General features: G+C 40.8%; 1 protein-coding gene and 1 long non-coding RNA gene across 8 annotated transcripts; one reads left to right on the forward strand and one right to left on the reverse strand.

Annotated features, from left to right (window-relative positions):
• The first annotated feature begins 945 nt into the window (after window positions 1–945).
• On the forward strand, window positions 946–21844 carry LOC132875036 (uncharacterized). The gene is made up of 3 exons (XR_009651749.1): window positions 946–3081; window positions 7136–7217; window positions 21299–21844. It is a non-coding gene; the product is annotated as an uncharacterized LOC132875036 (long non-coding RNA).
• On the reverse strand, window positions 4953–8946 carry LOC132875029 (uncharacterized). 7 transcript variants are annotated; one of them, XM_060911598.1, is made up of 6 exons: window positions 8697–8937; window positions 7872–7939; window positions 5990–6076; window positions 5861–5901; window positions 5430–5741; window positions 4953–5196 (listed from the first exon to the last, which is right to left on the reverse strand). In XM_060911598.1, the coding sequence occupies exons 2-6, from the start codon at window positions 7904–7906 to the stop codon at window positions 5066–5068; spliced, it is 606 nt and encodes a 201-aa protein (XP_060767581.1). In that variant the 5' UTR covers window positions 7907–7939; window positions 8697–8937; the 3' UTR covers window positions 4953–5065. The 7 variants fall into 7 exon arrangements, 3 of the variants coding, with proteins under 3 accessions (XP_060767581.1, XP_060767580.1, XP_060767582.1); XM_060911597.1 differs by having other exon boundaries at window positions 8547–8937; XR_009651744.1 differs by having other exon boundaries at window positions 6013–6076; window positions 7872–8946.
• Window positions 21845–24201: the final 2357 nt, after the last annotated feature.

Genomic DNA, 24201 nt, shown 5'->3' on the forward strand with positions numbered 1-24201 from the left:
AATGCAAGTTAAAGTTCTATCATGCAAAAAAGAAACTAGACACAGCACTTTCATAGCACACACAAAACCACAATGTTCATGTTGCTGTGATTTTTTTTTTCAAAGACATGCACTTTTCCTGTCCACTTTAAAACCAGTGCAAACAAAATATAGTGTTTTGAACTGTCCTGCTTTAGAGGGTAGTTTTGAAAAGTGTCATTTTCATTGAACAAATATGCCATCTTCTTCTGGACTGATGCCCAAAATACAGGCCAAAAACTGTTTTCAAAAATATCTCCATTTCTATTGTATTTGTATTATGGTGACAAGGATACTGTTGTGTTTTGTGAAGATGTGTGTTCATGTGGCTGATTGTTTTGATATATATATATATATATATATATATATATATATATATATATATATATAGAGAGAGAGAGAGAGAGAGAGAGAGAGAGAGTTCACAAATGAGAAAATGGGGAAATTCACTTTGTCACAGTTCATAGAAAGGTTGTAGAGTTTTTGCTATTGACCTTTATTTTGTACTATATTGCTTTTATTTTGCACTATATTGCTTTTACTTCGTATTAGTTCTTCCACCTGTTTATTGGCATTCATGGTGGATGGCAAACTAAGAATTTCATTGTGCAGGAGGACATGTTCCTTACTGTGCATCTCATCTCATCTCATTATCTCTAGCTGCTTTATCCTTCTACAGGGTCGCAGGCAAGCTGGAGCCTATCCCGGCTGACTACGGGCGAAAGGCGGGGTACACCCTGGACAAGTCGCCAGGTCATCACAGGGCTGACACATAGACACAGACAACCATTCACACTCTCATTCACACCTACGGTCAATTTAGAGTCACCAGTTAACCTAACCTGCATGTCTTTGGACTGTGGGGGAAACCGGAGCACCCGGAGGAAACCCACGCGGACACGGGGAGAACATGCAAACTCCACACAGAAAGGCCCTCGCCGGCCCCGGGGCTCGAACCCAGGACCTTCTTGCTGTGAGGCGACAGCGCTAACCACTACACCACCGTGCCGCCCCTTACTGTGCATATGACAATAAATACTTTGAAACGTTGAATCTTGAAGAGAAGGCCACCCACCAAAACTCACAGACCAGGCAAGGAGGGCATTAATCAGAGATGCAACAAAGACACCAAAGATCCACAGCAGAGATGGGAGGATCTGTCCATAGGACCACTTTAAGCCGTACACTCCACAGGGTGGGGCTTTATGGAAGAGTGGCCAGAAAAAAAGTAATTGCTTAAGAAAACACATTTGGAGTTTGCCCAACAGCATGTGGCAGACTCCCCAAACACATGGAAGAAGATTCTTTGGTCAAATGAGACTAAAATTGATCTTTTTGGCCATCATGGGAAATGCCATTTGTGGCGCAAACCCAACACGCTGAGAACACCATTCCTACAGTGAAGCATGGTGGTGGCAGCATCATGCTGTGGGGATGTTTTTCATCTGCAGGGACAGGAAAGCTGGTCAGGACTGAAGGAAAGATGGATGGCACTAAATACAGGGCAATTCTGGAGGAGTCGGCCAGAGGTTTGAGACTGGGACAAAGGTTCACGTTCCAGCAGGACAATGACCCTAAACATACTGCTAAAGCAACACTCGAAAGATGGATGGCACTAAATACAGGGCAATTCTGGAGGAGTCGGCCAGAGGTTTGAGACTGGGACAAAGGTTCACGTTCCAGCAGGACAATGACCCTAAACATACTGCTAAAGCTACACTGGAGTGGTTTAAAGGGAAATGTTCAAATGTCTTGGAATGGCCGAGTCAAAGCCCAGACTTCAATCCAATTGAGAATCTGTGGCATAACTTGAAGATTGCTGTACACCAACACAACCCATCTAACTTGAAGGAGTTGGAGCAGTTTTGCCTTGAGGAATGGGCAAAAATCCCAGGGGCTAGATGTGCTACATAGAGACATACCCCAAGAGACTTGCAGCTGTAATTGCAGTAAAAGGTGGCTCTACAAAGTATTGACTTTGGGGGTGAATACCTATGCACACTCCAGATTTCTGTTTTTTCATCTTAATTATTGTTTGTGTCAGAATAAGACAATTTTCACCTTTAAAGTTGTAGGCATGTTGTGTAAATCAAATGGTGCTAACCCCCCAAAAATCCATTTTAATTCCAACATGTAATGCGCCAAAACAGGGCAAACACAAAGGGGGATGAATACTTTTGCAAGACTCTCAGGGATGTGATTTTTTTTTCCCGCGAATTCGCGGAATTCCGCTTTTTTCACCTCAAAATAAAAATAAAAAATTCCGATTTTTCGCTCAAAAATCCGCATTCATATCCTATTCGTTCCGACTTTCAGTAATTCCGTCATTGAGATGAAACGAGGTACGTGATTGGCCCATCGCTCTGTAACAACCAATGAACGCGCTTGTTAGATAGCTGTACGTAAGCTCGCTTCAAACGAAGAGTTGAAAGATGGCAGCCTCCGTGATCGAGCGTAAAGATGCACCTGATCATCAGTTTGGTGTGCGTTTTTAAAGTAAATAAACATGGGGAAGAAGAAAAACAACCCAGCTCATTCCTTTCCCCATCATAAGCCTGTGAGTGGTGATGGTGCCACTGCACGTGCGACGGAGTGACGAAGGTTGCCGTGGCAACGGGGCCTCGCGCCATCTGTTGCTTCCTGGATGCGCATGCGCACGCTATGAAAGCTGTGGCGAAAAGGTTAGCATCGGAGGCTAAACCTTCTGAGGAGAAAAGAAAGGGCGGTTTTTATTTCAGTTTGTTTTAGTTACGTCCGAAGAAACAGCAGTTTAAATCACGGCTCTAGTTTACAAATCAAAATGGGTACTCAGTGAAAACAAAACAAAAGCTAGAGAGAGGGGGAGCGGTGTAGAGAGAGGGGGAGCGGTGCAGAGAGAGGGGGAGCGGTGGGAGTTTAACCCGGGAAAGTGAGTCTGTGAGGCGGCAGTGATGCTGGACCCCTCCCCCCTCCTCTCACTTTACCTCAGAGTCTCTGCCAACTTCATCACAGATTATTTCACCTTTTTCACTCGAAGTTAGTTTTAATTTTCGCTCAAAACTTTTCCCACAGCGTGGATGTAAGGTAATTATACACAATTTTGATTTGTTTATTCAATATTAAAATGTTAGTGCAAATAATACATACTTGCCAACTTTTCAAAATTCTCATGAGGGAGAAAAGTGCATGAAAGACATTTTCAGTTGGCCGAGGGTCTGATGCGCGGTTGAAATGATAAAAACAGTGGATCCCAATTAATTGCAAACACATTTTTTGTGAATGTTGTTTAGTGAAAAAGTGATATTTATTCTTGCATATGAAAATCCTCAAGTGAGTGAACACTGTACAGTTCTGTATATGAGTCTATTTCACAGAAAACGTTTTTTTTTTTGTCCGGACGTGTTTTGTTTACATTTTGAGATTTCTAAAACCTTTTTATGGTCTCATATGATAAAACATTATCAGTTCTACCTTGCATTTCAAAATTTGACTACTTTGGTTCATAAATGTGCATTTTGTAGCAAATTTTAGGGTCAAAAATGGCTGTTCCACTGAAAAGAGACTTTTTTTTCCCAGACATGATTCTTAATGTTAGACAAAGGTGGAATTGAAACTTTTTCATGTTCAGCGACAAGACTGTGGAAACCACAATGGACATATGTCACAAATTGAAAATGCCATTAAGAAAAGATATTTTTCGATTTTTTGTTAATTTTTGTACCTGTCCCAGAGGTTTGTGTCAGTTCTGTTACCGTGATTAATCAGATAACAAAAATAAATGCTCCCAAAAGCTATTATTGAAATTATTTGTTGCCAAGGATCTACATATTCTCACCTTTTATATGGATGGCGGAATGAACTGAATCTGAGAATATTTACTTAAAAATTTCAGTTTTGGTAAGTAGTCTATGCATGACTAATTTTTTTTGTGTCAGTCCTGTTACCCTGTCTAAACGGGGTGTGCAGTAACTTAATCAAATATTAGAAGTTGCCATACATAAGAAGCAAACCGGGAGACTACCAGGAGCAATAGAGTTTAATAAATAATGGTGGATGAATTCTTATGTTGCATCATGTTTGTTTGAAAAGGCACATTTAGGTATGTTCAACTTCTACAGTAATTGAAAGTATAAATTTTGTTTTTCCTTATACAATTTTCTATTTATTCTAATGCAGATTTAATTTAGAATGACATTTTTAGGTTTCATGTTTTGGCTTTTTGTCAGTTAAGAATCATTGAATTTATTATAGGGGCTCAGAGTTGCATGTTGACCATTAAATTGGCTTGAATTTGTTAATCATGACAAGTTTTTTCTTGTGTTTGCGCTTGCCATTTTAGTACAATTTTTAAGTCAGAAAACCCCAGAACCCAGGAGCTTTGGGGGGCTTCGCCCTCCCTTGTCCCCCCACCAGGGCACTGGCCTGGACCAGCTGGGGGCCTGTGGCCCCCAGACCCCCGGCTAAAATTTTCAGATAATTTCACCAGCCCCAAATCACATCCCTGATCACAAACACAGGCTTTGCAGGATTCCCCTCCACAGGCATGTTTCTTCCACAAGTCTTTATCTAAGTGAAAGGGGCGATTTGATTGGTTTGCGACGTCATGTGACCTCAAACTGCAGTCTTCAGTATTTTGAACCATCAGCCACGATGTTTTTCTGTTGGTGGGAGTTGGATTTCGATTTTTTTTTTCCATTTGGCATTTTCTTCAAGCGGCGATTCTGAGAACCAACTAATGGAATTGGTGTGGCCTTAACTATAATACATTTCTTACAAAAATAGAACCTCATTATTTAATTCTACAATGGATAAATAATTTCAAAAACAACCTCCAGGTTTAGATTTTAAAACCTTAAAAATGACTTTCCAAATCACTTCTTTAAAAAAATTTTTTTTTTTTTTACACGATGTGTAAAAAAAATTAATTCGTTCCAATCTGTTTTAAATCACACCAATCGGGACAAAATATTTAATCTTTATAAAAAAAATACAGCACTTATTGATGTACAGTATAAAATGTTTTTTCATCAGAAAGAAAGCTGTAGGTGTTCTACCAAATGATCAAAAATCAAATGCTCCAACAAAACCATACACTCAGTCCCAACAGAGCTGCAGAGAAAAGCAAACGAGTGTCAGACCGTCTTCTCGCTCCGCGGCTTGTTTGCGCAAATTTGTGCTGTTCATCCCTCACTGCATACTCTGGAAAAAACAAAAACTGTGATTCAGCTGTGTTGAACATTTACTCAGGTATATGCATCAACTACACAGCGGTGACTCTATACTTTTTTGGATCATAAAAATGAACAAACTGCAACATTTGAATTTATAACAATCAAACTGGACCAGAAGGCGACGCATTTAAGGCAGATTTCACTCCAGAAATCTCAAATCTAAAATACTGAATCAGAAATGGAAAAAACACCCACACACACCTTGAACCTTCAGCTCTACTTGGAGAATCCTGGAGCCAGGGATGTGGCAGCTGTAAATTCCTCTATCAGTGTGTTTCACATCACTTAATCTGATGGAATAATTCCTTTTTGTGAACTCCGATTGAAAACCTTCGACTCTGCTCCTGTATGCTGAATCCTGGTCATGAAAATTCTCTTTACCGTTGATGATGTCGTACACCGTCTTGGTGTTATCATATCGCCAGAACACGTCCTTTTCATAGCGACCGGCTGAACACAATAAGATCACAGAGTCTCCTATAACAGCTTCAGCTGTGGTGATCTGCCCCGACACTTTAATAAAAATCAGAGGAAAAGGATTTACAGTCTCAGGGTAAAGCACAGGAAGTAGATATTTTCACACCTCAGAAAATGCACTTCATGTGGTTTATGAAAGTGTGTCAAGTTCTTACCTTTGTCTATCAGAAATATGAAGAGCAAGCTGAGCCAGGTTCTGCAGAAAAATAAAGTAAAACAAACAAAAAATCTCACACTTTCACTTCCAGCAACTTTAAAATGTTAGGCTAAAACACAAGCAGAACCTGACATGGTCTTGTGTAGATACCAGGGCTTTTCCCCAAAGTGTCGACACGCGGCACTCTGCCACGCTGTGTGACGTCAGCGCCGCGCTGTCATTTGCGCACCAAAAAGGGAAAAAAAAAAGTCAACACCACAAGTTGAGCAATGCAAAGTACTTTCAGCATCTAAATACCTCGTATTCTTCTCTGAAAATGAGGAGTACTGTAACGATAGAAATAGGTAGCTATTGTAATATATATATGCCTGGTATCCTAGTACTCAACCCAGAAGTGAAAATAAAGGGTGTCGCTGCATGCACTGACTGCCATTCGCAACCACACATAAAACCACCTTCTGGGCGCTCGATGGCGCCATTGTATGATTTGACCTCAATTCTGTTCCTGGCATCCTGGAAGTGGAAAATGAAGAGGCGTGCAACAAAGTGTTTTCATTTCAAATCTAATTTTGCCCTTTAAATTTTCCCGCTTGCACATCTGTCAGGGTTATTTAAAAAAAAAGGCAAATTTAATAAATGTTGACTTGTGCCTAAGTCAGCCCTTGATGCCACCAGAATGCACCATTTGAAGACTAATTTCAAAATTTTCTCAGGGAGCATGCTCCTAGATCCCCCTAGCAGCCTTTGGGGCCCTCCAGGCCGGGCTAGCTCAGCTCTGATATTTTTTTTCTGAGGAAAGCCCTGGTTATGTGTTCTGAGATGCTTTTCTGCTCACCACGGTTGTAACGAGTGGTTATCTGAGTTACAGTCAGCACAGTTTAAGGGTTTACACACCCTTCTGTATAAACTTTAGAGAATGGTGTGTGAAATCACGTGTGAGAAACACTCAAACCAGCCTGTGTGGCACCAACAAAACCCTGTATAACCAGTCGCTACATGCCCCAATATACAATCCACCTTGTCTTCTTTCCCAACAAGCTAGGACACGGAAGAGAAGAATGAATGAATGAATGAATGAATGAGCGAACGAATGAAAGAAAATCACAAAGCTGGGGGTTCCCATGTTAGAAGTCACGCATTTCGTAAACTGCTCCCTCCACAGCCAATCTACCAACCTTATTTTCATCATGAACCAGTAAAGATTATTCGCCCCAACATGTTATTCAATTCAAGTCCATAATATTGATCCAAATGGTCAATTTTTTTCAACCAGGAAGAGAACTTCCAGTCTACTCCACTGGCACTGCCATTTTGGAAACCACGTGATGCGTTGCTGTGTGCTGATTGATTGAAAGGTAAGTGACGTTCAATTCCTCTGCAAGAAACCATGCACCCATGTTTTAAATGTGAACTATCAAAATGAGAAACAGAAAAGGGACTAAAGGCTCACAGCACACTGTCACGGTACAGAAGGATTAGAAATTAAACAAGTAGTACACAAAGTCTAAATTTATGATACACTAGGTTATTCTCATGTTTATTTGGGTGCACCGATTGGGGGATACTGATAGGTAAAACAGCACGGCGTGTAAGGTTCACAAACAACGTTCGAGTGTTGGCCAATCAGCGTACAGGAATGCAATCACATGATTTTCAGTCATGGCGACGCTGGCGGAGTAGATTAACTTTTCGGCTCGATTCAGAAAATCGGCAGTAGGGGGCACTGATATTGATTTGAAGTGGCTGAAATGTTGATTTGGGAAACCTTTACAGTTTTGTGACCAAAGATTATATGTGGAGTGGACCGTTCATGAATGACAGCTTTGAGGATTTTTCCATGCCATAACTCAAATGAAAATAAGACAGAAGGATTGTGTATCGGGGCATGTAGGGACTGTGTCCACAACCCGTCCAACCCCAGAGACCCCCGGCGTCCTTCTGCATGACAGACTGCGTTTATACATTTTACACCAAGTAGACAGAGTTTTCCACATTATATACAAACATACCCATGCACAATAATACTCGAGCAACTTCTTTTCATCTTCTCTTCAGAGGCAGGGGTTCAAATTAATGACTTATTGAGGAAACAACAACAACAACGTTAATAAAACATGCATTAAAAACCCCTCACTACTGATTGTCAGTTTTGTCTGGAGTCTGACCTGCTGATACCCATTCTGCTTTTCTTGGTTTAATAATACTAACAGACTGTACATTTTTATAATCGTGCTTTAATGGACTCGGGTCCCTGCAATTAAAATATAGTCTTTTATAGACTTACTAAAATAAAAAAATAACTTTTACAAATGAAGCCAGCAAAGTTACAGGACCTCATTTACCTCCTTCAAATGAAAATACAATCACCCAAGTTACATTTTGAATAAATTAAAAAAAAATAAATGCCTTAACTCAGAGATGCTGAGGTTTTAGCTGCTCTGTGGTGCAATTTAAGCTTCATTTTGGATCATTTTCTCAAAAATATATGGAAAGTTCAACAGCAAAATTTTCACCCTATTTTGTCCCCTTTGTCATTTTTTCTACTGTAGCACTGTACGAGAGATGTAAATATATGTAATGAATAAGTTGTATTTTGTATTGATTTCAGTTTGTAAAGTTATTGGTCACAAAATTCAATACAAGCAGTTCAAACTGGTCAAAAAGTTATTGGTTAAGTATCGTACATTCTCCTTCAAGGAGGCGTTTCACTACAATCATCCATCCATCCACTTCAACAATTAAGCACAATAATTTAGATTTGTTCTAAAAACTTGCTTCTGAAATCGTTTTTTACGAAAATAAAGAAATCAAATTCTGTAAGGCTATAATTTAACCTGACTTCACTGCAGCACTGGTTTCTCTCTCATTCCCCACCGCTACTGCACGAGGAAGCACCGCATGGATTTACGATGCTAAGCTAATCAGAAGCTAATGATGGTGCCTCTTCTTCTTCTTTTAATTGGCGGTTGGCAAACAACTTTTTGGAAGCATTACCGCCACCTACCGAAATGGAGTGTGAGTCTGGGTGTAAACTACCTCTACTATAAACAAAATAATAATTAAATAAAAAAATATATATTATAATAAAGAAAATAAAAAAAGAGTAAAGAAAGAGTGAAAGAGATGAAAGAGAGAAGCTATTATATTCTTCTAATCAGTCCAGTGACTTCCATAAAGTGAAATAGATGCTTAAAGCACATCTCGCTTGAGTTCCTCTGCAAAATTGCTTTTACATTAAAAGGCACACTTTCTGACTGTAATCCAAGGATGAGGTGCTGCCTCTCCTGCTCAAACTTGACACAATGTTCAATTGCATGCTCCACTGTCTCAATAGAACCACATACACCACACTTTCCATCCTCATGCTTTTTAAAGAGAAATAGAGTACTGTTCAGACCAGAATGCCCAAACCTCATTCTAGATATAATATCCTCCTCTTTGGTGGATCTTGCTGTTGGCCTTGCATGACCTACCACCCTTTGAATTGCATAATATTTCCTCCCAGTAGCTGCACCATTCCACTCACTCTGCCATAACTCTCTGGACTTTGACTTAACTAGTGACTTTACCTCAGTCTTACTATAGGCAATTTCTAAGGTGACCTCAGGGGTCACACATGCTTTTTTGGCGTTCATGTCTGCCAACTCATTCCCTCTTATCCCAATATGTGCTGGGATCCATAAGAAAGTTACATCTGTACCTGAGCTTATGTTGCCTCTTCTTCCTCAGCTCGAACTGAAAGTGTATTACTGCCACCTGCTGGACTGACTGACACTCACACTGTTACTGATTTCAGTGTTTATACAGAGACACAGGCGGACAATAGAGTTTATCATTATTATTATTATTATTATTATTATTGTGAAATCGGGAAGATTTCCTTGTTGCCCTTAAAGGGATAGTTCGGGATTTTTGACATGAATCTGTATGGCATCCCCATCAGTAGTGTCGTGCAAACACACTGACTTACCCCTGACAGCATCCTGTGAGTCCAGTTCTTGTCCAGTTTTGGTCCAGATGAAAGTAGTCCGGCAAGTTTGTTGGGGTCACGAAAGTAAAACGTTTTTCGTCTCAAAACAGTATGTGTTCAAAAGAGTGATATATTTGCATCACAAAACCGTGACAAAACGAGACAGCAGTCATTATAACAGGAGCATATTTGCTGTTCCAGCGGCTTCTTATTACTGGTGGAGCAGAGTGCGGCACTTTTTTCTCTTTTTACACGCGCTCAAGGTGCCACATATTTTGTTGCACATTGTTCTGTGTTTGTTAAAATAATTTCCAACTTTGCTTCATAGTTTCTTAGGCCTGATTTATACTTCATAATTTATTTTGTGGCATTTTGTTCAAGGTCGAGTGTGAAATAAAGCCATAAAGGATAAACAGTTGATGTCTTCTGTGTATTTTATATTGGTAATATAACAGTTTTGCATTATGTTTGTGAGAAAATAATTTATTAATTGGTAAGTAAGTTTTATTTCTATAGCTAGAACATTGTTACACTGCTATACTTTACAAAGGCTACAAAAACTAAAAAAATAAAATGGAAAACATCCTATTGATAAAATATCAATAATGTAATTAACGAGTTAATTGCAGCAATTAAATCAAAAATAAAATCTCAGGAGCCGAAAGAGCCGGCTCCTTATAGTAAGAAGAGCCAAAAGAGCCGGCTCCCGAAAAAGAGCCGAAATTCCCATCACTAAAACAATGAATGAAACAGCCGTGGCTGTCACCTGGCGGCAGCGCGCAGTGATAAGAAGGGAGAGAAAATAGTGCCAAACGATTTCGAGGTCTGACTTTTTATTTGGCAACGGTTTTGTGATGCAAATATATCACTCTTTTGAACACATACTGTTTTGAGACGAAAAACGTTTTACTTTCGTGACCCCAACAAACTTGCCGGACTACTTTCGTCTGGACCAAAACTGGACAAGAACTGGACTCACAGGATGCTGTCAGGGGTAAGTCAGTGTGTTTGCACGACACTATTGATGGGGATGCCATACAGATTCATGTCAAAAATCCCGAACTATCCTTTTAAGGTCGGGAGTTGTACTGATTTCCCGGGAGCCTCGGCATCTCTGCTTAACTTCAGCACAAATAACCAACCTTGTACTTTTTACACTGAAAGAAAGAGAGAGATATAAAGCTATGGAGAGGATTTCATGGCACTCTGAAACACAAACTTCTGGGCTGAGAGGAAAAAACTATCAGTTATTATCGATATTATTATTCTACAGAGAGCAGAAAACCGGAGCGCCAGGAAAATTCATTCATTCAGTGTGAGATGAAGAGAACTCAGTGTAAAGCAAAATCAGCATTTCATCGTTTCGTGTCTTGTTCAAACACAAAGCAGGAAAACAATGAGAAGGAACTGACATTACACACCATTTAATCGCGCCACACACACTTCACCTTTCTCCAGAGGATCAACAAGATCAGATTTTTTTTAAAAAAAAAAAGCAGACGCTGAAACTGTCCAATCACAGCGCTCTATCAAAAAGTGGGCAAAACAAAAACACCCCGGGCATCAAATCGTGCCCGCCAATCACAACGAAAGGTTTTTGTTTGGATTCTTTGGGCGGCCTTTTGCAGGAGTGACGACAAAGCTGCGCGACGCTGGAGAAAGCACAGCAGGAAAGATGGCTACGGCTAGTGAACAGCGCGCGTTTGACTCCGCTTTGGAATCAGTTTTAGAAGAATTAGACTTGGAGTTTTCGTTGAAACATGAGCAGGAAGAGGCTCTCCGCTCATTCCTTTTCAAGAAGGACGTTTTCGCTGTTTTGCCGACCGGCTATGGCAAAAGTCTGATCTACCAGCTGGCTCCGCTCGTAGCCAAAAGGATGGGGCTAGTTTGTGCAGTACGAAGAATTAATAAACAGCCTTGAAACATTACTTTTTGATTGTTATTTTCCCGTTATTTTAAATTTAAGGGAAATTATTTCACCAAACACCACTAAATAAAAACTCTCAAAAACAGTTTAAGCAAACCCTTGAAAAACACTTGGAAAAAAGTGTTACAGACTCCAAACTTGTGGTCATTATCTCCAAACTTCTTAATATCTAGAACCTGTTTATTAATTAATACGCATTTTGAAAAATTATTTCAAGGCCTCCCCCACTGCTTTCTGTCGCTCTGACTACGTCACAGTCGCGCTGATTGTTTGAAAGACAGCGGTTTGTTCCTCCCACCCGCTTGCCAGGCTATGTGCATTGCAGAAGAATAACTGCAGAAAATAACCACTATAAGCAACGAAATCACATGCGGATGAGAAAATGTATATTTTCATGGAAACTCTACATCATATGTTGTCTTAGATCTGATCAACCACATATTCCTGCCCACCCTACAAATAAAAACCAAAAGTATAAAAATGCAATGCTGTGTGTTCTTTCCTCATTTGTGCATTAACTCTCAGCTGAATCTGTGCAACACTGAAGCTTATACCAGCCTATAATTATGCGGACATCTATACAGTGCATGCAAACAGCTTTTCTGCAATGAATGTAACAAACGTTATGCATATTAGTGACTGTTAGAATAAGGAATATAAAATTTACCTCTTGGTCTGTACCGCCAACTGATTCAAATGATGATGATTCTTCTTTCGGTTTTATGGCCAGGGCTCGAAATTAACTTTTTTTCTTTGTGTCCCCCAGTGGTCCCGAATTCTGTGTTGTATTGTCCCGAATGGAAGCAATAGTGTCCCCATTTTTTTCCTCTCTGAAATAGCCAGTGGTTAATATTATCATATGAAGTTACTATTATATTTGTAACTATACGATTTTGAACCCTTTATATCATTTTTACAATAAGTCACAAAACACAAGTGACACATGTCCAATACATCATCTACTTCAAAATTACAGTTATTGCATTTTCAGTTTATTAAACTTTGGCGATCTCACTGTATGAATAGATACCGGTGTATTTAAAAGGGGCCAACTAGCTCATTCAGAAAATGTTTCAACTCCCTACATCTGCAGTACACTTTAGCTGAAAATAAGACCCCTTTTATGTTTGTTTCATCTACTTATACCTTGAATATCTGTTGGCACTTATAAGGCCAACTTATCATTTTCACCATTACCGTTATCCATTTTTATGTAATATACCTGTTGCCCCATTCAGAGATGTTTTGAAAGCCATCAGCCATACCATCAATGGATGAAATGCACACCCATGTTGCAAGCAGTACAATAGAAGGTTTGACCCAAAAAACGAAATATTTTAATCCAGTCTACAGTGTAAAATAAAGGAAAAACGCCATCCAATCATATCGAGGTACCACCTCAAAATGATTGGATACTGACACGTCAATCAGACTGAAGCCCGCGACCAGCCCGGCCCTTCTGTGTGTGTGTGTGAGAGCGAGCAGAGTGTCACACAGAGCGCAGGATTCTCTCAGTGCGCTCCTTCCAAACAACGGGGATTTACACGAAAACGGAAGGAGATATTCACAAAATTCTTTCACAGTGAGCGCCACAAGGCTCTCCTGAACACACGGATGTAATTTTTTTTGTCTGTAGTGTAAAAAATGAGGTCGCTAGAGCGAGTTAAAAACGAGTGACTTTTCTGCCACGTTTATAATGGGAGTCTATGAGGCTGCGCGGCTGTGCTCTCGTTACTTTCAGGCTTCTCATTCAAAAACAGTAAATCCTATCGCTCAGGTAGACACATTGTGTGAATCAGGACAAGTGTGGCTACTACTTTTGAGAAAATTGTGTGTGTGGAGTGAAAATTGGGGCTGAAAACACAGTTTAAATGAGAAAGTTTGAGCTATTTTTCCAAGCTCTCTACACTCTAACTTAACGAGCTCCACTAGTGTGTAACGCAATAGACACCCATTATAAAGCCGGACTTTCTCAGGCTTTATGAGGGGGAGGAGGGGTGGAGACGCGGGGGGTGGGAGTGTTTCTTTTCAAAATATGGCTTGCGGGAACCGTTATTCCAAAATCTTGTACTGCACCTTTAATGTAGAACTTTTTTTCTAGATCTATTTTTTTTTTCCATTGTCCCGGGATTGTCCCAGATATGATAATTTTGTGTCCCGATGACATTTTTTATGGTCCCCGGGACATCGGGACACCGTTAGTTTCGAGCGCTGTTTATGGCGGTTGGCAACTAGCTTCAATGATGCATTACCGCCACCAGCTGGACTGGGGTGTGATACTTGAGTTTAAAAACAAACAAACCAACCTAAATTCTTTTAATTAGACCTGTGTTCCTTAAGAAGCTAAATACATATTTGAAGCAGATTTCACCTGTACTTCTTTGCAGAATGTTCTCCAAGTTTAACACTGTTTCCCTTGCAACTGTAAAATTAATCTTTGTCTTTCTTCCTGGTATTTAGGACATTGCAAAATAACATGCTCTGTAGACTCTGGGCTGCCACAGAATTCACAGTTTCCATCTGCATGCTTTTTTATTATCAACAAAGAACTATTTAAACTTGTGTGTCCAAACCTCATTCTCAAAAAAGCATCCTCCTCTTCCTTACTTCTGCTGGTGTTTCTACTCTTTCCCACTTTGTTCTGGATATTATAGAACTGTCTCCCAGTCTGGCCATTTTCCCTTAACTATGTTTTTAACCATACTTTTCATTTCTGCCTTGCTGTAAGCGACTTCAATATCTATGCTGGGATTTCCAGCTGCTTGTTTAGCGCATTTATCTGCCATCTCATTCCCTACAACTATATGAGCTGGTACCCATACAAGAGTTATCTTAACTCCTGTCTTTAACAGATTATTTGCAACTTGTAATATTTCAAACAAAATGTCCTGCCTTGATTTTGACTGGAACATTCTGATGCTAATCAAAGCTGAGCTGGAGTCTGAAGCAATTACTGCCTTCCTTGGCCTATTAACTTCCACCCATAGCAGAGCTAGCCACACAGCAACCAACTCCGCTGTATAAACCGCTAGATCATCATTGATTCTTTTTCCCTACTTTGACTTTTAACTTTGGGATAACAAAAGCAACCCCAACTCTTTTACCAGCCATTTTAGAGGCATCTGTATATAGAGTTATATCCTCTCTATACATCTCCATAAGATAGCTCTGAACCCTTAATTTGTCCATGTTACTCTCTTGCATCTCCTCTAATAACCCCTAGTCAGTGGGCACCTCTTTAAAAACCCATGGTGGAACAGCTGGGATAGGCACAGTAGGACTTATCTTTAATTCACTAAACCCTATCTCATTAACTTTATCATTAATCACCCAGGGCGGCACGGTGGTGTAGTGGTTAGCGCTGCCGCCTCACAGCAAGAAGGTCCGGGTTCGAGCCCCGTGGCCGGCGAGGGCCTTTCTGTGTGGAGTTTGCATGTTCTCACTGTGTCCGTATGGGTGCTCCGGTTTCCCCCACAGTCCAAAGACATGCAGGTTAGGTTAACTGGTGACTCTAAATTGACCGTAGGTGTGAATGTGAGTGTGAATGGTTGTCTGTGTCTATGTGTCAGCCCTGTGATGACCTGGCGACTTGTCCAGGGTGTACCCCGCCTTTCACCCGTAGTCAGCTGGGATAGGCTCCAGCTTGCCTGCGACCCTGTAGAACAGGATAAAGCAGCTAGAGATAATGAGATGAGATGAGATGAGATTAATCACCCAACCAAAACTTCTGACTTGGGCATTTCCATGCTCTTGACATTGTCTCAGGACTGGTTGACTCATATGGTTTTCATTATGACCCTTCAAATTTGCCCAATACACAATGGCTAACTGTTCTCTTCTAAGACGAAGAGGCATTTCTCCCATCTCCACCTGGATAGCTGGCACTGGAGTAGTTTTAACAGCACCACAGCATAACCTTAATGCTTGATTTTGGATCATATCCAACTTATTCCGCAGTGTTTTGACTGCAGACCCATAGATTATGCTTCCATATTCAAGCACAGACCTAATCAAACCTGTATAAATTGTTCTTAGAGCATGTCTGCTTGCTCCCCACTCCACTCCGCATAGACATCTCATTACATTTATTACTTTCTTGCATTTATCAATCATTTTTTGTATATGCACTGCCCACGTTAATCTTTGGTCAAACCATATGCCCAGGTATTTAAAGGAGTCAACCCTTTCCAATTCATTAGCAGAGAGATTCACTTTTATAACCTTAGCCATTTTCTTTCTTGAGAAAACCATTATTTTAGTTTTGTCAATAGAGATCCTAAAACCCCACCTATTGGACCATTTATTCACTACATCAACTGCTTGCTGTATCTTACTCACCACAAATTCAACATTTCTCCCTCTTTTCCATAAAGCACCATCATCTGCAAACAATGCTACATCCACGAAATTCTCTACTTCCTTGAAAATGTCATTTATCATAATGGAGAACAATAAAGGACTGATAATGCTCCCTTGTGGGATACCATTTTCTACCTGATACCGTTCACTTGTCACTCCGTTAATCCTCAACATTATTGTTCTATCTGATAAGAATTCCTTAACCCATGTGAAAACTCTTCCCTTGACTCCCATATGATTTAACTTAATCAAAACGCCCTCCTTCCACATCATGTCATACACCTTCTCAATATCAAAAAAAGACAGCCACAACTGATTCCTTATTCACATGGGCTCTTCTTATGGTATCCTCTAAATATACTAAAGGATCCATGGTGCCTCTGCCTCTTTTAAAACCACTCTGATAATTTTCTATCAGTCCTTTAGCCTCAACTGTATATATTAGCCTGTCATTTATTATTCTTTCCATTGTTTTCCCCATCTGAGATGTTCGTGCTATTGGTCTGTAGTTGCTAGGGATCTTTGGGTCTTTCCCAGGCTTTTTAATAGGGATAATTATAGATTCTTTCCATACTTTTGGTATTATTCCCTCTGTCCAGACCCTATTGTAAAGACCCAATAGAACTTCCTTTCCTTTATCAGTTAGGTTCTCTAACATAGAATAACAAATCCCATCCCCCCTGGAGAAGACTTACCTAACTTTCTTAGTGCATTATTAAGTTCAGTTATTGTGAGTAGTTCGTTCAACACCTCACCTATCACCTCTTCACAGTCCTGCTGATAATTTTTAACTGTTTCTGCCCTTGCTCTCTTTTCCTGATGGCTAAGATTTTCAGTGCTGTGTACCTTAAGGTCTTTGCCATTATCTCTGCTTTGTCAATACTACTAATGGCTATATTTTGACCGTCAATCAACACAGGATAACCATATTCTTTCCCACTTCCTTTCATTTTCTTTATCATGCCCCAGACACTCTCCACTGGAGTAGTTCTTCCTATAGAATCACAAAACTTTCTCCAGTAACCATTCTTAGCCTCCCTTATGGTTTTCCTTACAACCGCTTGAGACTTCTTAAATTCAATTAAATTTTGGAAATTGTGCGTTCTTTTCAAGACTCTAAATGCTTTGTTCCTATCTTTTATTGCTTTTTTGCATTCATTAGACCACCATGGAACTATCTTACTTAACTGCTTAGGTTTGGACTTAGGAGAACCGCCAACTGATTCAAATGCTTCTTTTTCTTTCTTCCTTCAGGCGCATACCGCCACCTACGGTCCCCTACATTTAAGTGCATTTAAATTCTCACGTATAGCCCTGCACTCTTGAGGAACCTGATTAGTTCCCCTGGCCTTATTCCATATCCCAGAATTGAAGTTAGACTAAAGTCTGAGCATCCAGCTCTTTGCAATTTATCTTTCCATTTCTCCCTGTGCCACTGGTACCTAGGACATAAAAACAATACATGTTGCACCGTCTCCTCTTGATCTGGGCACCACATGCAATTTCTAGTCTCTGCCCTACCAACCCTGCACTGAGTGCTGTTTAGCAGTGTATGACCAATTCTAAGCCTGGCAATGACGACTTCATCCCTCCTGCACCCTCCTACTATGGCTTCTCTCCCAACCTCTCCGTGGATATTGTACAGGTACCTGCCTTTGGAACTTGTGTTCCACTGGGTCTGGCATTGCCTTGTCAAGGCCTTCCTAATAAAAACTTTTACCTCCCCTCTTCCAAGCTTAATATCGACCTGTGGATCTGGTCTCTCTAGGGCTTTTTTTGCAAGGCCATCTGCTTTTTCATTGCCCCATATCCCCACATGAGCTGGGATCCATAAGAAACATACAGAGGCACCTCTCTGCTCCAGCCTATTGAGGTTTTTCACCCACGTGACCAAGTCATGTGATGTATCGTTAGGCTGCCATTTTGGACGTCACGGCTCGAATCAGTTTGAATGCGAGGAAGGCGAAAAACATAAAAGAAAAAGGAGCGAGATGCAGAAAACACCTTCACTATCCAGCGACGTAGAGCATTTACAGGGCGAGCAGAGGGAGAGGTATTTGCAAAAATTGAGGTTAGCAGGCTTAGAGAACGACGTTTACCTGCTTCCACCAGGATTGTTCACTGACGTACGGAAGTACACGAAGCCCTCGTCTTTACCTGACTCTGGCCCACATGATCTGTATACCTATGTCATTAAAAACCCATCGCCATACACAGGTATTGATCTGAAAGCGTATAAGAGTTTGGATGCCTACAAATATTTTGTGTCAGGCTGGGTAACATGCCTACATCAGCGGGTCGTCCCTGGAGCCGGTGGTCCCCATCTTATTACAGCTAAGGTTTGTTCACATTTTCATTTACTTTCGGTCCTCAGGATAAACAAAATGTTATTAAATGTCATTGAAATAACTTCTTAGTCTGTTGAGACATGGCCCGTTATAAATTTGCTGTTACCAGGCAATGACCAAGAACTGTATTATTAGGGTCGGTGTCTGTGTTGTAGCAGTGTACTAGCAGCTAGCTGTTAGCACTAGCTAATGTCAACAACATAGTAGCTAGTATGTTACTGTAGCAATGTTTACGTTCAGTCCTTTGGATGACTTAAAACCTTTCAGTCTCAAGTTTTTCCTTTACTGTATTTACTAGTTTACTGTAATTATGATCCGGCAGCTATTTACACCGGATCCAGTGTAAATAGCTGCTGGAGCGCGCTCCGGCTTGCTCCCCCTCAAATTAAGCAGCGCGCTCCGGCTTGCTCCCCCTCAAATTAAGCAGCACGCTCCGGAACCTCAGCCGGAGCACTCCGGGAGCAAGCCGGAGCGCGCTGCTTAATTTGAGGGGGAGCAAGCCGGAGCGTGCTCCGGCAGCTATTTACACTGGATCCGGTGTAAATAGCTGCCGGATCATAATTACAGTAAACTAGTAAATACAGTCAAGGAAAAACTTGAGACTGAAAGGTTTTAACAGTCATCCAAATGACTGAACGTAAACATTGCTACAGTAACATACTAGCTACTATGTTGTTGACATTAGCTAGCTTGACCTTCAAAATGGCGGACACCGGGGCGTCACGTGACCCTGTGATGTCAGGTGAAATACCTCAATACAGGTATAAATACATATAGTAAATCCAGTCTACAGGATCTATGTGACTGTATGCTACCCAACACTGCTGCAGAGTCAGAGCATATTAACACCTTCATTTGCCCAGTCTCTTCAACCCACTCTAGTGCTTTAATGATGGCAATGATCTCAGTGGTGTACACAGACACCTCAACTGTCAGCCTCCAGGAGGCACTAACACCCATCCCCTTCACAACCATGGCAGCTGCAGTTTTCCCAGATACAGGATCCTTCGATCCATCTGTAGAAACCCGAATGTGACTTGCATATGCACCCAAAATATGGTCTAATACAAAACCAACCACATATTGCTTCTCTTGTTCTTCCTTTGCATACTCCAATATATTCATGTCCACTAAAGGTAGGGGGAATAACCAAGGTGGCACTGGTGATATAGCTACTGTTGGGCTAACCATTCCCTCTTTCAATCCCGCTTCCTGTACCCATTCCTTCACCCTCCACCCAAATCCCTTACCCTTTTTGGCCTCATACTCCCAGCATGGCTCTATCACTTTTTTTAGCAGGATTCCCTTGGTTGTGGCCTTCCAGGTTTGACCAGTAAGCTAAGGACAACTTCTCATCTCATCTCATTATCTCTAGCCGCTTTATCCTTCTACAGGGTCGCAGGCAAGCTGGAGCCTATCCCAGCTGACTACGGGCGAAAGGCGGGGTACACCCTGGACAAGTCGCCAGGTCATCACAGGGCTGACACATAGACACAGACAACCATTCACACTCACATTCACACCTATGGTCAATTTAGAGTCACCAGTTAACCTAACCTGCATGTCTTTGGACTGTGGGGGAAACCGGAGCACCCGGAGGAAACCCACGCGGACACGGGGAGAACATGCAAACTCCACACAGAAAGGCCCTCGCCGGCCCCGGGGCTCGAACCCAGGACCTTCTTGCTGTGAGGCGACAGCGCTAACCACTACACCACTGTGCCGCCCGCTAAGGACAACTTCTTCCTCCTTAATGCTAAAGGCATCTCTCCCAGCTCCACATGTAGACTCCCTATTGGGGAAGACTTAAGCGCTCCACAGCAAAGCCTCAGTGCTCGTGACTGTATTCTCTCCAGCTTCATGAGTTGAGAATCAGATGCAGATCCATAGACAAAGCTACCATAATCCATTGCTGAACGCAAGAGAGCATAACATAGTGTCATTAATGAGGATCGGCTTGCCCCCCATTCCATCCCTGCCAGACATCTCATCACGTTTAATACTCTCTTGCGCTTTGTCTCCAATTTATCAATATGAGCTTTCCCTGTGAGCCTTCTGTCAAACCAAAGCCCTAGATACCTGGCAACCTCCACCCTTTCCAATGGTTCTCCATACAGGTATAGTTTAACATTATCAGCGACTGTCCTATTTGTAAAAAATTCACAATAGGTTTTTGCTACTGAGAATCTAAATCCCCAGTCACCAGCCCATCCTACAACTGCCTCAATTGCTTGCTGGATCTTACTGACCACAAAGTTAATGTTCTTTCCCTCCTCCACAAGGCCCCATCATCTGCATATAGTGAAACCTCTATGTCTGGGCTTACACTCCTATATACATCATTTATCATGATGTTAAATAACACAGGGCTAATAACGCTGCCCTGGGTGTGCCATTTTTGGTTCAAATGCTTCTTATGCCAGCTTAAAGGTGCATTAATGCCACCTACTGGATTGGAGTGTGGAACAGACCATTAGTGGGGGGTGGGGAACCCTAAATTTTCTTTATTACACCTGTTTCTTTTAAAAATGTTATTAGTGGCCATATATTACACACGCACACACACACTAATGCCTTACCCAAGATATTCTCTAGTGTGAAGTTAAGCTTTATTTCTTTAAGTGCTTCATTTGGTTTCTTCCCTCTTCCTTACAGAAGTCACATTCCACTATCGCATGCTGCACTGATTCTGGCTGATTGCAATGTCTGCAGAACCCAGTCAGATGTTTTCCTGTTATATGAAGTGTCTTGTTGAGTGCTGTATGGCCTATTCTTAGACGGGTGATGGTTTTCTCTCTTCTGTTTCTCCCCACATGCTTTTGTATTTTGTAGAGATGTTTTCCTGTATCACTGGTGTCCCAGTACTTTGAAAGCCTTTGACTCTGCCGCTGTACGCTGAATCCTGGTCATGAAAATTCTCTTTACCGTCGATGATGTCGTACACCGTCTTGGTGTTATCATATTGCCAGAACACATCCTTTTCATAGCGACCGGCTGAACACAAGAACACAGAGTCTCCTAGAACAGCTTCAACTGTGGTGAACACACAATTATGGATATGAACAGAAAGTAAAAGACACCTTTTCATCACGTTAAATTGTGAAATGTAAGTGTTTACCTTTATGTATCACAAGCACAAGGGCAAGCAGCTTGCCCTGGGTGGAGCCAGCTTACTGAAAGGGGTGGGCCCTGCTATCCTCCTAGTGTTTTTCTAGATTATGGTACTAATATTGTTCTTTCCTAACAGGACAAGAAAAAAAGAGCCGTGAAAAGGACTCTCAGCCCTTCTCTACTGAGGACATTTCACAAACTTGACCTTAAACATGCTTACGTGGTAATAAAATGTTTTTCAATAAAACATCTAACATGTAGAGTGAACCCGAATGCCTGCCTCATCATGACATTACCTGACATCAGAATATCAGAAATATTTATCAGAAATAAAATCTCAGTGTCATAGACAATGCGGTTTATATGCTTACCGTGTTTGTACTTTGTCATGTGAGAAATTGAGCTTAAAAAGTTAAATATTGTCTTATGATGAAATTGTTTCTTATAAATAACATGACTTTATTCATGTGTCATCAAAACAGGAAGCTGACAGCAAAAATCACAAGGGAGGGAAAATGACATGCTTTAGCAATTTTTTTCTCCCTGTAATTTTATAAAATTGGCATGAATAATAATTCCACATATGGTTCTAATCCCCCCCAAGATGTCCCAAATTACCAGACATGGTTTGGCAATGCTTTTTTGTCATGAAGTTAAAAAATAAATTTAATAAGGATTTTATTGACGCTATTACATGCCTTAACTATAATACATTTCTTACAAAAATGGAACCTCATTATTTAATTCAATGGATAAATAACTTCAAAAACAACCTCCAGATTTAGATTTTTTTAAAAACCTTAAATTACTTTTTCCAAATCACTTATTTAAAAAAAATAAATAAAATAAATAAATAAATACATATACAGTGGTGCTTGAAAGTTTGTGAACCCTTTAGAATTTTCTATATTTCTGCATAAATGAGACCTAAATTATCAGATTTTCACACAAGTCCTAAAAGTAGATAAAGAGAACCCAGTTAAACAAATGAAACAAAAGTATTATACTTGGTCATTTATTTATTGAGGAACCTGATCCAATATTACATATCTGAGAGTGGCAAAAGTATGTGAACCTTTGCTTTCAGTATCTGGCAGAGATGGGACCAAGTCACACATGTGCAAGTCTCAAGTAAGTCTCAAGTCTTTTTAGTCTTGGGCAAGTCAAGTCACAGGCTGTCAAGTCAAGTCACCTTAGGCGTATTGGCGTAATTTTAGCAGCAGAATATGAATTTAATACATTGAAAAGGCAATACATAAGTAAATGTCAGTAAACATCCCTGGCACATGTGCCCAACCTGTTAAATATTTGCATTTTAAATACTCATGTTCTGTAAAATACATCATGGAATAAAACAAAACAGTAATAATGTCAAAGTTATTTATTGATGGCAAAATTGATTGCAAGATTGAAAGCCAACCAAGTTTCTCACATTGTCATCAGCCAACAAGAAAAATAAACAGAGAATTGGCATTCTGTTATGTGCGTAGTTAAAAGAGGGTAGGACGACACCTTGGGTTAACAGGGGCATGAGCTTCTCTAATCACATCAGATGAGATGATTATTATTAATAAGATACACGTGGAGAAACCTGAAGTGACTTCGATGTATGTTTGCGCCAGTAAAAAAAAAAAACCCAAAGGATAGAGAAATGTGTCAGACATAATTTAGGTCTCAAAAAGAAGACCTGTTCGCCCGTGCAAAAGTGACATCTTACCCCATATGACGAGCTACAGAGGCGTGTGCAAAAGCGCTCTCTCTCTCGCTCTCTCCCTCTCCAAGGCTGCCTCAGCCTGTGCGGAGCGGGGACATATAGAACAACTTTGGCGCGGGAGTCTTGGTTCCCGCTATAATAGATTGTTACAAAAATAAATGTTAAATGAAATATGCATCCCGCGCATTCTTTTCCACAGGAACTTTGCTCACAGCGTTTCGGTCGTGGCTAACGCACTGTCCTCCTTACCACAAGTGCAACGTTTCGGGAACAATACGGAAAGGACAGTGCGCGGGATTCATCTTTCCTTGAACAATTACCCAGAGACTTTTTTAAATGACCTCACTGGGAAATATCCAATGCACCTGTTCAGTTACAGAGTTGTGCTCTCTAAATTGTAGTCATTCAAACCATTGTTTTGGCGGCCTGGTAGCCTGATATACTAAATGTAAATTCATGGTTTGGATGACTGCACAATTTATTTTCGTAACACTGTGTTACAGCGGGAACCGAGACTCCCGCGCACAGTCAGCCTATTTTGCAGAGTTTAGTATTGCTGCTAGTGTGGCGGATGCTACTAGGGTGTCTGACTACGCCACCCCTCGGTGGACACTAGGGGAACTCAAATTACCATTACACTCATACCAGGACACAGGTTCGGGTACTGAGATGACAGAGACGTGTTTCCATACACAAAAATAAGTTTTATTAATACAAGAGCACGACAATGAACATAAAAAGCTGACGTCAGACTGATTTAAAAAAAAAAATTACTGCAAAGCTTTTCAATTGGCCATGGTCACACAGTAAGTCACAATTCATGCATGCCCACATTCAGGGTGGGGAAAACAAACACAGTAAAGGACTTGTTAATTCACACCAGAACAGAGGCAGAAGAGCAGGTGTATGG

Source organism: Neoarius graeffei, chromosome 27 (genome assembly GCF_027579695.1).
Source record: "Neoarius graeffei isolate fNeoGra1 chromosome 27, fNeoGra1.pri, whole genome shotgun sequence".
In the NCBI taxonomy this organism is placed as follows: domain Eukaryota; kingdom Metazoa; phylum Chordata; class Actinopteri; order Siluriformes; family Ariidae; genus Neoarius; species Neoarius graeffei.

Excerpts from the sequence above, each read along its gene's own strand:
- LOC132875029 (XM_060911598.1), bottom strand. The coding sequence starts at position 7,906 with ATGAAAAGAAGTTGCTCGAGTATTATTGTGCATGG. Across the intron at positions 6,077-7,871 it reads TCGAGTATTATTGTGCATGG|CGCGGCGCTGACGTCACACA; the intron begins GTATGTTTGTAT and ends CGCAAATGACAG. Across the intron at positions 5,197-5,429 it reads AGTAGAGCTGAAGGTTCAAG|AGTATGCAGTGAGGGATGAA; the intron begins GTGTGTGTGGGT and ends TGTTTTTTCCAG.